General features: G+C 38.8%; 1 protein-coding gene across 2 annotated transcripts in view; it reads left to right on the top strand.

The window, feature by feature from the left end:
• MRAP2 (melanocortin 2 receptor accessory protein 2) overlaps window positions 1–14,296 on the top strand; it is a 65,927-nt gene that overhangs the window by 18,108 nt on the left and 33,523 nt on the right. For both annotated transcript variants that reach the window (XM_072642725.1, XM_072642724.1), the window contains one exon: window positions 13,685–13,818. In XM_072642725.1, the coding sequence (XP_072498826.1) occupies window positions 13,692–13,818 (127 nt within the window). In that variant the 5' untranslated portion in view covers window positions 13,685–13,691. The remainder of the gene's footprint in view (window positions 1–13,684; window positions 13,819–14,296) is intronic.

A 14,296-nucleotide genomic window follows, 5' to 3' on the forward strand; every position in this document is an offset into this window, starting at 1 on the left:
AATAGTTTTATCAAAGTTATACATCTCAAGCAGCTCATATGTCTACTGGTCCCATACTGGTCAATCAGTTACTATTTCCATGTTCCTTTGATTTAATATAGATACTTGGGGGGAGTGGGACACCTTCTTTTCTGATTTCAGGGAATTGCATCAGTTAGCTCATTTCCCTCCCAAATCAGAAAACCCTTGATCTTCCCTCCACTCAGAAATCAGATTACCTAATTACACTGGCTAATTGTTTTTTTTTAATTAATTGATCTTATTTAATTAATTTTTTAATGCATAAAAATCTGTCTTTCTTTCTATTCAGGGTCCAGTACTAAAACTGATAAGGCCTGGTCCTGATTTTTTATTCAATTGACTTGCTTTGTTTAATAAGTCAATATGTTTGGAAGCTTGAACCTTTGTTTCTCCAATCATTTCATCTTCCACTGGTCACATGTGCTCAATATCAACTTGTCTTGTTTCCTGAATTCTAATTTGGGGGCCAATTGTTAATTTCCCATCTGCTGTCTCCCTTTAGGAATATGCTTGAAGGCTTACTATTTTTTGATGAGGACATTCTCATGCCAAATTAATAACATTTTTAGTAATTTATTTGTTTTTAGTTTTCTATAATCACTTCCATAAGTCTTAGATTTTTCTCCCCTTCCCTTTCCTCTCACTCCCCTAAATGGCATACACAGATTTAATAACATTAATAACCCCATTCTTGCCAAAATGCCTTTTTTCATAGGCTGCAGTAACAGCATTTATTTAATATAAATTATTCAAATGGACTTTCCAGGTATGTTTCACTATTAGTCCATCCTATAAAATGCCATAATGAACAATTGTTTAAAGAAGCACTTCTGAGGGATGTGATTTCATTGTTGTGGTTACTCCTTCTACCAAAGCAATCATTCTCTATAATTTTTAGGAAGTAAGTCCTACGGAGTTGCCTGGAATTCAGAAAAAGAAAGTGAGGCAGAGAGATTCAATGAATTGTTTAGGGTAGCACGGCTGGTAAGATGTCTGAGGCAGGATTCAAACTCAGTCTATAAAGATTAGGTGCCTATTATGAGTCAGGTACTGTGCCAAGAGCTGAGAATAAATACAAAGAAGGGCAAAAGACAGTACCTACCCTCAAAGGCTTTAATGAGAGAGACAACATGGAAACACCTATGTACACAGAGGATATAAGAAAGAGCCTCGAGGTGGAACCTGAGGGTGTAGGACAGGGATGATGATCCTTTTAAGAATAATGAGGAGTGGGCAGACAGATGACAAGGCAACCAGGAGAGAGCAGCATCATGAAAACCCAAGGAGGACAGGATGCATAGGAGGGGAAAGGGGCAAATTGCCAGAGAAGAATCCAATAAATGAAAAGATATTAAAAATTAGGGCCAGAGATATGATTGAAGAGATAATTGCCAGAGGAGACAGGAGGAGGGGATGGGGTCAAGAGCACAAGAGAAGCTGGAATTTGAAAGGAAAAGGACCAGCTCTTCATCAGAAAATGGAACAAAAGATGAGAGAATGTGCGTGGGGGTGATGTTGAGTTGATTTTAATGTAGAGTTAGGAAGAAAAGGAAGCTTGTGATAGATGACTCATTTTTTTCCCCAGTGGATTATTTGAACAAGCCTCCTGTTAAGACAAACGGGAAGGGGGGATTTGGCAGCTTGAGGAAAGAAAAGGTTTGAAATAGACATGGGGTGGGATAAAGGGATGGAGGAAGAATAAAAAGAATGTCACATAATGGTAAGAGATCAGTTGAAATTGGATTATGGAGGCAGCTAGGTGGCTCAATGGATAGACCCCCTCCCCCCAGTCAGGAGGACCTGAGTTCAAATCTGACCTTAAACACTTGGCTCTTAACTTCTTGTGTGAACCCTGAACATGTCACTTAATCCTGATTGCTTGGCCCAGACCCCCCAAGAAAATTGGATTTTGTAAATGTGTAGGAGTAGAGAGGACAGATGGTGGGAATGATCAAGGTTTGGAGTCTGTAGAGGAATAAACAATGATAGGACAAGAGTACAAGAGATTGAAAGGTAGAAGACAATATGAAGTCAAAAATATAATATCTGCTTTATGGTCTCTCAAAAGTGGTAAAGAACAAGAATGGCCACGAATACAATATAAATAAAGAATTGACCTTTGGAGTCCTCCCCTTCTCCTTTCCATACATTTCCCTCTGTCCCATTCTCCCTCCTTCCTTCATTCCCACCCCTCCCTACCACGGAGAGCAGCCTAAATCCCCTTGAGCTACCACAAAAAGGACACACCCTGTGACTCAAGTTGTCTGCTGTGAAGTATATAAGTATGTGTACACTTGGCCAAAAGCAAATGCACTCTACGATCCAAAGCACTGTCGTAGGAACTCACTGAAGAGAGAGCAAGGGCACAGCACCATGCTAATGGCAGTTGGCCTAAGGGCATCTGTACCAGCACCAGGTATTCCTCTGAGTGGTAATCCAATTAGCTACTTTGGGGTAGCCTTTCTAAAAGACATTATGCCAGAGTCATTTAAGCACTCCAAATTTTAGTTTCTTCGTAAGTAAAGTAGCCATAAAATACCTTCAATATCTACCCCTAAGGGTTTTTTTCAGTCTACTGACAAGCATTTATTAATCACTTTCTATGTGCCAGATGGTGTGCTAAGTGCTGAGATTACAAATATGAACAAAAAGAAAGAAAAGTCCTATTGATGACCAGCAACATGTGAAAGAAAGCTGGAAAGGGGGAAGGAGGTGGTGGCGGTCAGGAGAGAAGGGACAGTGGAGTGGAGACTGGTGAGGAATGAAGAAGTGGCTGGCCTGATTGGGAAGCAAGGTGGTGTGTGTAAAACATGGCAATCTGCTATACATGACTACTATTCTTATAATCAGAAGTAGCCATGGCATTGCAGATAGAGATCTAGTGTCAAAGCCAGGAAGGTCTGGGTTGAAATCCTGCCTCTGATATATACCAGAAACATGATCTTGGGCAAGTCACCTAGCTCCTTGGCACTCTTGGCAAGTCTTTAAGTTGCAGGAAGGGTGCTGACCTATCTCAGTAGAGTTTCCTCACCTAAGAGTTTCCAGTATGAATGAAATCAAAGGTTCCATCTCTATCCTATTGTCATTATAAGGGATTAGTAGAGTTCCTGATCAACTGCATTGACTTACAGAGGGGTGAGCCTTTGTTTGGGACTATGGTGTTATATTCTTTTGTCAGGTATGGATATGGCCACTGAAAAACTTCAAGGGAGATTTATGGGGTATTAATAGGGGCATAGTACTTAATTGAGGATGAAGACATCTCCTTAGGTCTAATCACCTGGAAATGAATTGGTTGATTTCAATTTAGAGAGGTGAGAACAGATCTGAGAGCAGTGGAGCTAAGAGCACCCTTGGGTCCTGTGAGGAAGGGGGAGGACAGATGGGAAAATAAAATGTGCATGTGTTATGTATGGTAGCCCCAATCTCACCTTAGGTACCTTGGGACAAAAGGTACATCAAAGTTATCTTCACATGACCAGAGAAGTGACATCGGGAGTCAGGTTGGGGCATCTTACTCATGTTGTTGTCCTTTGTTCTTGAAGAGGACCAAAATGACATCACTTTCGAGAGTCAAGTTTCAATGTGTCTAACTGTGGCTGATCAGACCCATACGAGCTTGGAATGCTCTACTACAGGTCGGGCACAAATATTCTATGTGAACATTTGGGGTAGATACTCTAAATTTGCACATCCTTTGTTTTCTTTGAGCTGTTTCAATTCTGCTTTGCTCATAGAGGACAGTACCTTTTCTGATGCGGGCATGCCATACTGATGAGTCCTGTGCCAGTATCTCTCAGGTCACATAATCAGTTCTGAAGTTCTTAAGAAAGACCTTGAGAGGGTCCTTGTATTGCTTCTTCTGGTCACCAAGTGAGTGTTTGCCCTGTGTGAGCTCTCCATAAAACAGCCTTTTTGGCAAGCATACATAATCCATATGACCTGGGAAAGCTCCTTATCCCTGAATTCTTGCCCCTACCTTTGGAGAGGCAATGGCATATGACTGCTCAGCCTGAGGGGTGACAGCTGTAGGAAAAGGAACCAGCCACTAGTCTATACCCACCAATTTCTGAACTGTAGCTTTGTCCAGAAGAGTCTCACAAGTTGCCAAAGACCAATCTCCAGGACAGAGGAGAAGGAATGGTCCTGGGATAATGTTAAGAACCTGAGGACATGATGTTCTAAACAGAGATGGGGGAATTGCTGGACAATTCCAGATTCTGGGGAAAAGAGGATCCTGCACATGACCCCACGGGTGAACAAGCATCAAAAGATTCATCCATCTATGGGGCAGCTAAAGACCTGCACTTTGCCCTCTGCAACTACCATTAGTTATTCAGACAATGTGGGACTGATGATTAAGGGACTGCTTCTATAGCGACCTTAAATTCTTTTCTTTTTTGTTTCTCCTGGGGACATTCCAAGCACATAGTACTGTACTGTACAGCTGGGTTCCTTTACAAAGGAACAGCAAGGCACCCCAAGATAGAAACAGAAGGAGGCATGAGCAAGGAGTATGAAATCACCACCATGACCCAACAGTTCTGTGAGTAGCAGCTCCTCCAAGGACACTGGTCCTGCCTTCATTCTACCCTCTCCCCGGCCCCTTAGCCTGCCCTGCCCTGCCCTGTCCCTATTCATCATCCGGGGGACAGACTCATTGGAGACATGCCTTGAAAGCTGCCTCTCCTGCTGCTGTAGCCCCTTCCTCCTTAGCATCTATCCATCACTACTGAAGACCTGGAAAAGAGAGTTCTCACCACCAAAGTTGTTTTGTGATTTAACATCAGAAACAGGGTTTAGGGATTGAAATGACAGTAATGATGTGTTTACACATTAGCCTTATTTCTTCTCTACATGGCATCCAAACTGGATAACTTGCTATCCAGATCACAGGACTTTACCAGGATATGTCTGCTATCAAGAAGACCTGAGTTCAAATCCAGCCTCAGACATTTACTAGCTGTGTGACCTTGGGCAAGTCACTTAACCTCTGGTTGTGTCAGTTCCCTCATTTTTAAAATAGGGATGATAACAGTACCTACCTCCCAGGGTTGTTGTGAGGATCAACTGAGATACTACTTGAAAAGCACTTAGCACAGTGTCTGGCATATAGTAGTTCCTATAAAATGTTAGTTATCATCAACATCCTCATCATAATTACTATTATTATCTGCCCTAAAGCTGAATCCTCCTGCATATTTTGCCTTTGCCTGTTAGAATGTGATTGATCTCCTTGAAGACAGAGACTATCTCATTTTTCTGTTTGTACCCATAAAGCTTAACAGGGGATTTTGTACAAAGTACTCTTTTTTAAAATTTTATTTTAGACTCAAACACCAAAACACAAATACAGAATGGAAAAAAGAAACAAAAACATATCATAAACTTAAATATTAGAACTTATATACAAAGTTAGAAATAAAAAAGTATATTGTGTGTATAGCAGAACATGAGAGGATTCAAAATATGTAGCAATAAATTTTCATTTCACGAAAGCCTATATGATAAATAACATATATTGTGTTCAGAATTGTCCATCTTTTCTTTGCTTCCTTGTTTTCTTTTGTTGTCTGCTGTGCACTTTTTTTACTTTGTTCTCCATAAAGTAAACTCTTAATAAATGTTTTCTTATTCATTCATTTGTTTCTAGAGTGTCAGGAAATTGTTTTTCTAGCAGCTCTAAGCTGACATTTAAAAAAATGGGAACAGTCAATGTTGCAGGAACTGTGGGAGACAGGGTCATAAATCATCGCTGGATGAATTGTGAAGTCACGTAACGATTCTGGTTACGTTTGGAAGAAAAAGGGCCACGATATCCACCAGTGATCCAGAGATCCCACTACAGGGCATTTACTCTAAGGAAGTTAAGACAGAAAATAAGGTTCAAAATATTTCTAAATATTCATTTAGCATTCTTTGTGGTAGCAAAGAACTGGAAACAGTGAGCTCTCATGAATTGGGAAATGGATGAAAAAATTATAACATGTGAATGGAATAGAATATCATTATGCATTATGAAATGACAAATATGAGGAATTCAGAGAAACAAAAGGACCTGTATAAACTGAGGCAGAATGAAATAACCAGAATTAAGAGAACAATATACATACCGACTTTTTTTTCTTTCTGAGCTACACCTGCGATTTCATTGGTATAGGGAACTTCTGGTGAGGAAAAGCCTTATACTTTTGCAGATTTCTACCTATTCTGAAGTTTATCATGTTCCAGAGTGGCAGAGGCACTAAGAGATTAAATGATTTGACTAACTGGTGTGTGTCAAAGACAGGAATTGAATCCAGATGTCCCTGACTCCAAAGACGGTTTTTTATCCATTCTGCCACATCACCTTTCAAAATATGGAATGACTAAAATAATGTAAATGAAAAGATCACTAAAAGGAAGTCAAATTATGAGCAATTTTAAAAATAGTGGTATATATACATATATGCATACACATACATCTGGGGCAGCTAGGTGGTACAGTGGATAGAGCAGTAGTGAAGGAGTCAGGAGGACCTGAGTTCAAATCTCACCTCAGACACTTGACACTCGCTAACTGTGTGACCTTGGGCAAGTCACTTAACCCCAATTGCCTCATCCTGGCTCATTTCCAGTCATCCTGATGAATATCAGGTCTCTGGATTCAGATGGCTCTGGAGGAGAAATGAGGCTGGTGACCTGCACAGCCCTCCCTCACTCAAAACCAAGTCAAGTGCAAGTCATGTTGTTATTTCTCTGATGGCGTGGTCTTCTTTGGCAACAAAGGACGAACACACACATACATCCATGTGCATGTACAGGTTTCATATATATATATATGTAATGAATATATTTTATATATGTGTGTATATAAATGTGTACACAAACACATACACACACACACACACACACACACATAATCCAGAAGCCCATTTAATGAAATGGAACTCCCTCTTCCTGGCAGAGAGGTAAGGGACTAGGACAGAATACTGTACATGTTGTCAGATGTAGTCTCTATACCAAATTTTTTTCATAATTATTTTCCTTTGTCACAAGGGAGGGTTCAGTTGGTTGGGGTTGGTGATGGTTTGAAATGACAAAATGTGACAGTAAAGTGTTTTGTTTTTAAGAGCAGAAACATTGGGAGAGATGATCTCATATTTCATTCCCCTTTGACAGTATACTTTTCTTCCATTCTTGTCTCCAGAAATTTATTAGGGCTTCCCTCTTTGGTGACTTTTTGCCAGAGACAATTATCTTCTCTTTCATGTTCTTTCCCCTTATCTATTTATTTCATCATTGTTGAGTTGTTTTTCAGTTATGTCTGACGTTTTGTGACCCCATCTGGGGTTTTCTTGGCAAAGATACTGGAGTGGTTTGCCATTTCCTTGTGTCTGCGGCCAGATTTGAACTGAGTGAGGAAGATGAGTATTTCTGACTCCAGTCTAGCATTCCATCCACTGCGCCACTTAGCTGCCCTATTTATTTTATTAGCCTTGGTTTTTATCTATTCTTAGTAGTGTCATTTACACTAAAGCAAAGGCATGAAAGAGATTGGCTTGATACCCATTTTCATACTTTAGTTCAGGCCAACCCTTTGGGCAAAATTGATATTATTTCTATCATGCCTTTGATGGGCTATATGACTTCTTAGGATGGTGTTTATATACTGTGTGAGAAGTTCAAACACTTGGCTATTTATCCATAGAATATTGAATCCAGATCTTCTCACTCCAAAGATGGCTTTTTATTCAATATAATTTTTATTCAAATAAAATATGTATCATAACCATTTCCAAATATGAAAGAAAAAAACATAGAATCAGTGAATGTTAGATTGGAAGGAACTTTAGTTCTAGCATAGTCTTCTTATTCTACAAATGAGGTGAGGCAGCTAGAAAAAGGATTTGCTCAAAATCACATAGCAAATTATACAGTGTCTTTATGTGGTGGTTGGGCATCTGAGTGGCACAGTGGTTAGAGCACTGGGCTTGGGATCAGCAAGACTCATCTTCATGAGTTCAAATCTGGCTTCAGATACTTACTAGCTGTGTCACCCTGGGTCAATCACCTAATCCTGTTTGCCTCAGGTTCCTCATCTGTAAAATGAGCTGAATAAGGAAATGGCAAACTACCCCACTATTTTTGCCAAGAAAACTCCAAAATGAGGCAGTGAAGATATGTAGACAATGACTGAACAGCAAAATTCTGTGGTGAACAGAACAATCTAAGCCAGGATGGGGAACCTGGGCATCTAGGCCATGTGTGGTAAGTCTTCTTTGACTGAATCCAGACTTCACAGAACCAATCCCCCTAATAAAAGGATTTGTTTTACAAAACTTGGACTCAGTCAAAAAGCACCTGAGGACGTAGAAGGCCACATGTTACTTCGAAGCCAAAGGTTTCCCACCCCTAGTCTAGGGGGGAGAAAGGACACTGTTACTGTCCCTATGTTCTTAAGTTACTGTTTAGAACATAACAATACCATTGTATTGACCTTCCTCGTGATGCTATATTGATGCCTTTTTCTTCTTGTCTTTTCTATTTTGAATGCTCACCAGGTGAAGACTTGGGTCTCACTCTGCACCATTTATTGCATTAGCCACATTGGTGGTGCTGAATATATAACCATAGTATCACATCAGACTTCAGTTCATTTTTATTTTTTAAAACATGAAATCATTAGAACATTTTGACCATTATGATTTGCAAATCAGCCTGAATCATGAGACATAGGTTCTAGCAATGAGGGTTTTTTAAAAGGGAAAAATTATATCTTTCAAGATTAGGTATTATTCTTTTTTTGAGTTGTTGAAAGTTTAGCATAGAGTCCAATTCTCTATGAAGATGAATTCACATCAGAATTTGATTGGGGGTAGGGAGTCATTGTTGGATGAATGAGGGAGTAGGTGTGAACAGGACAATTTAGGCCTCATTGTCTAGCTCTTCCTTGTATGTCCAAATTAATGCTCTGACCATGAGATTCATAAAACCACAGAATTAAAGCAGCGGGAGTTTAGCAGTCAATACAATGAGAAGAGCACTGTCTGTACTCAGAGGCTGTTGCTGTTGAGTCATTTTTCATTTGTGTCCTCATTTGGGATTTTCTTGGCAAAGATACTGGAGTGGTTTGCTATTTCCTTCTGCAGCTCATTTTACAGATAAGGAAACTGAGGAAAACAGGGCTAAGTGACTTGCCCAGGGTCACAAGCTAATAAATATCTGAGGCCAGATCTGAAACCAAGAAGATGAGTCTTCTTGACTACAGGCCCAGTACTCTGTCCACTGTACGATCTAGTTTCCCTGAAGTAAGAGGACCCATGCTCACATCCTTTCTCTGATGACAATACAGTGACTTTGGGCAAGTCACTCAGTCAGCCTCCTTGGATCTTAGTATCCTTGTCTACAAAATGAGGAGATTGGATTAGGTGGGGTAGGGAATCTGCAGCCTTGAGGCCACATGTAACCTCCTAAGTCCTTGGATGCAGCCTTTTGATTAAGTCCAAGTTTTACAAAATAAATTTTTTTATTAAGAGGATATGGTCTGTAAAGTTTGGATTCAGTTAAAGGGTCACACTTGAGGACCAAAAAGCCTCAATGCCACAGTGCCCACCTCTAAATCTCTGATATTGATCCGATGACCACCCATTTCACACTCCATGCCTCCGCCCAAATAATGGAGCAATGCCCTCTCCAACATTCCCATTAAGTGTTCACCCAGCCTAGCCTTAAAACCTTTCCAAGGATAGTCAATAAGAAAGCCCATTCATAGTGAATTTTCTAAGTCCTAACAGCTTTTCTGGATTCCCTTAAGTAGTTATTTTTTCCTCTTAAAGTTCTTTTCCTTCTGCGAGAAAAGAGTTCAGAAAAGACGATAAAGCCCCCTGATAGCTGGGCTCTCAGTTTTTCATTTCTCTAGATGACTGAGCCTGTGGAAGTTGAGGAGAGCTTCTGTCTCAAAAAAGAAAAACATTTGTGATAGTTCTATCATGATAACTGCGTGGCTGGAGGTTTTGAGTACGGAAAGAGTGGCTGAAGACAGATAACTCAAAGCAAAGAGAAGCTTTTCTTACCAATTCTCGAGGGTCCTAGTTCTCAGGCCTTATGAATCAGTAAATTTGTTTATCCTCCCAGAGGAGGCCATTTTCCTCCTAGATGCTCAGCTTTGTACTCTGCTTACTTTCTACACTCACCTTGCTTTTTCAACCAGGGCTCAAAGCCTACTGAAAATTTCCAAGCCAAATTGGAGACCTGTGTTCTTCTCTTGTTCTGGATACACAGAGTGGGCAGTGTGTGGTGACTCTCATAAGGGGTGAAGTGGCAGTATAGAGGGCATTTTGTAAGTGACAAGCAAGGGACCATGGAAGCAATGATTGTTCCCTGTGCCAATGGAAACTGGTCCAGGTTAACATCTTTGGCTATAAGTGCTTCACTCATGCTCTTAAAAAAAGTTACAGTATTGTAGTACAAAAGGAGTAACAGTTGCCAGAGGAAATGTCTGGAAAGCTTTCAAAATGTAGAAGAGTTGAGTACTATTTCTTACGAATAGCAAGGTAAGCAATTTCAAGACATGACTTCTTTCAACAATAATATTTTTTGAATAACAATAATAATAGCTAGAATCCATACAGTATTTTCAGGTTTGCAAAGTATCTTACATATGCTATCTCATTTTACCCTCACAACAACACTAGGAGGAAGGTTTGAAGTCTTGTCTCCTTGTCTCCAAGTTAAGTGCTAGAATCACTGCTTGGAAATCTATCACCTTGCTAATAGTAACTGGCATTTATTTGGCATTTTAATGTTTGCAAAGCATTATACATATATTATTTCATGTAGTCCTTACAAGAATCCTGTGAGATAGACGCTATTACTATTCTCACTTAACAGATGAGGATACTGAATCTGAGATGGGTCAAGTGACTTTCCCAGGATCATACAGTTAATAAGTTAATAATCGTGGAGCAATGTTTGAACTCAGATCTTATTCCAAGTTCAGCCCTTTTACCGCACTAATTGCTTCTTTCACCATGGAACTTACAATGTCTATTCATTTTCTTTCTTAAGTTTTATTGATGTCTTTTGTTTATAACATACACATTTTCTCATATCTGCCCTAGTCCCTTTGCACAAAGAAAATCAGTGATGCAAAAAACCAACTGATATAGTAGTAACTAACTAGTAACTAACTAGTAACTATATTCTACACTATAACTAGTAACTAGCATAGCACCTACTATGTGCTAGGCACTGTGCTAAGTGATTTACAATTATCTTATCATTTGATCTTGACAACAATCCTGGGGAGTAAGGTTGCCATTAGAACACAGTATTGTTACTGGATTTTGGGGGTATTTTCTGCTTAATTTGAAGATTTTTCTCATCCATTAATAGGTCCACGTGACCTGCTTAAATCACATGGAAGCCTAAGTCACAAGTGGTGGGAGGAGTTTGCTGAATGGGTGGAACAGGCAGGAAGAGATGGAGCAGGAGCAGAGCTGAGAGAAAGTTGGTCAGACTAGTAAGAGCTGGGAAGGACAGAGGAAGCAGTCAGCTGAGATTGTGAGTGTTTGTGGGAAGGCTTGATCATGTGTATAGACTTCTTGGTTACTATGATGGATTTGGCTTTCTGGTGTTTGAATAAATGTTTCGGTTCTGTCTTCCCTGTGGAGAGTCTATTGTATTTTGTGATTTAGAATTTCACCAGGACATTCAAGGCTGCTGTTGGTGCTGTGAATATCGCACTGGCGCTACAAAGCCCTATTTTACAGATGAGGAAACTGAGGCAAACAGAGTTTAAGTGACTGGCCCAAGGCCACAGTATTTATGAGTGACTGAAGACAGATCTGAGGTCTTTCTCACTTCACTCCCTGTGCTCTATCCACTAGAGCTGCCTGTAATGACCATGTCTTATAGTGCTGGTAGTATTCAACACCTTTAGTCCCCCACTTCTCTTCCAAGATGAGGCAAGTACATTTCATTACTTGTCATCTGAAATCAATCTCAGTCATTGCCTTTAACTGTCTTTGAGCAGTCTTTTAGTGTTTTAACTACATTACATTATTGTAGCTATTACATATGTCATTCTCCTGGTTCTGTATTCTTTGGTTTATGTCAGTTCATGCAGATCTTTCCATGTCTCTCCAAACTCTTCATAGCTAATAGCATAATAGCATAATACTATTTCATTATATTCATATACCACAGTTTGTTCAACCTTTCCCCAACGGATGGAAACTGACTTTGATTCCCAAATTTTTGCTACCACAAAAATGGCTTCTATTAATATTTTTTGTACATATGGTAACTTTTTCTCTGTCTTTAATCTAAAAGTTTGGCATTACTGCAAAAGGCTAGGATTAAATTAGATATTGGTATCCTAAGGCAATGTGAATGGACTTTGCCATGGAAAAGCTGACTTTTTTTTTCTTAATAGAATCCTAGAAGCACTTGTACTGCTTGGTACAATTAACCTTTTGTCAGAACATCTCAACAATTTATCCTTTCCTATTGAAACTCAGTGATTCTATTTTGTGTGTCTCCAGTATTTTGTCTATTTTTGTTTATTCATTAGTCTCCTGACTGTGTACACCATTATGAATCTGGTCTAACACCTTTGCTTGATTTTTTTTCTTCCAAATGTATAAAAATATTTAGCCTTGTGCTAAAAAAAGTCTCTTCAGTATTTCTCTCTGTGCCAAAGTGTTCTGTTCCTGTTGACCCATAAGTAATAAAACAATACTTCAATCAAACTGAACAATGCTTAATTATGAATTTTACTTGCAAGATAACCACCTTTTGTGCTCCTCTAATTTTTTTTTTTAGATATGATCCTTTTTTATTTAGAACATTTGTTTGTTTGGTGCTCATTATAGTTTAACAGTGTAATATTCTAGTATAAACATATTTTCCTTTAAACTGCTTTCCACTTTCACCAAGGTCTTGATGAATGGGGAGGTCTTCCCCCAAGAATTGGTTAATGGATTTATCTAACACTGGTGTGTGTGTGTGTGTGTGTGTGTGTGTGTGTGTTCACTTATTTCTTGGTTTGCTTTTCTAGTCTATAAATAAAATGTTGGCTCGTTGGCAATGAGGACCTATAGTTAGTTTAACGCGTGTATCTCTAGTGTTTTGCACATAATAAGTGATAAATATTTGTTGTATTTAATTGTTCTACCCATTTTTTATATTTAGTTGTGTATCTAACAATTTTGATAATCGTTACTTTATAACCAAGTTTGACATTTGGTAATACTAGACCATTTTAATTTTTTCATTTTTCTCCATTATATCCCTTGAGATCCTTGACTTTTAATTCTGGCCTCCCTACAACACACATTTTGTTTGTCTTATGTAAGATAAAAATATGCTTGCCTTATTTACATTATTCATATTTTACTATCCATTTACACATTCAGTTATTATTATTGCTTTACATTATTCTTTGTTCTACGTGCTCTCCACATATTGGTTTGTTGAAGGGTTGTTTTTGGCTTTTAGAGAGCAGAGACATTGTATAACTCCCTGTGTAGAGTACCTAGCATAGCATCATTACCTCCCCGGGGATTTAAGAAGGATAACCATTTTGAATTAGGCAAGAAACAGAAAGAGTTTCTTGGAATAGCTTTGCTACTGTCTGTGACTTAACAGATTCTGTATTTACATTTACTCATTTGCACAGATTAGAGATGTCTGCCCAGAGGTTAATTTCCAACAAAACATCCCAGCCATCTTCATCCAGTTCTGATTATACTTGGGAATACGAATATTATGAAATCGGACCAGTTTCATTTGAAGGCCTGAAAGCCCATAAATGTAAGTCTTGCTTGAGGGCTCTCTATTGTAAATGTACTGTTTCCTGAATGCATTTTTCATGCCTTTTCTTCCTCTTCCCCTTTGTTAAATAGCTTATGTTCTTTTGTATTTAATGACTTCTTTTTTCGTTTCTAATATGGGGAATGTATTTACTCTCTACATTTTTGATTACATGTTATTACTAATGGAAATCTATTAAAGTGTAAATAATCACAAATGTATATTTAATTAGTTTTGTTGTTGTTTAAAATTAAATGCATGATCTTCTTTATTTGAAAAAGCCCAATAATGAATTCCTTTATACAATTTGGTTTCTCTTTCCTTCATTTCCACCCACCTAACCCCTAAGCAAATTTTAAAAAAAATCTAAGAAATAAAATCTAAAATTTTGTCCTTTAAAAACATTTTTGCAATGAAACACAAAACACTGTGTTCTGGGACAACATGAGGACCCTAGTCTACTCTGGGCATTGGAGAT

Source organism: Notamacropus eugenii, chromosome 2 (genome assembly GCF_028372415.1).
Source record: "Notamacropus eugenii isolate mMacEug1 chromosome 2, mMacEug1.pri_v2, whole genome shotgun sequence".
In the NCBI taxonomy this organism is placed as follows: domain Eukaryota; kingdom Metazoa; phylum Chordata; class Mammalia; order Diprotodontia; family Macropodidae; genus Notamacropus; species Notamacropus eugenii.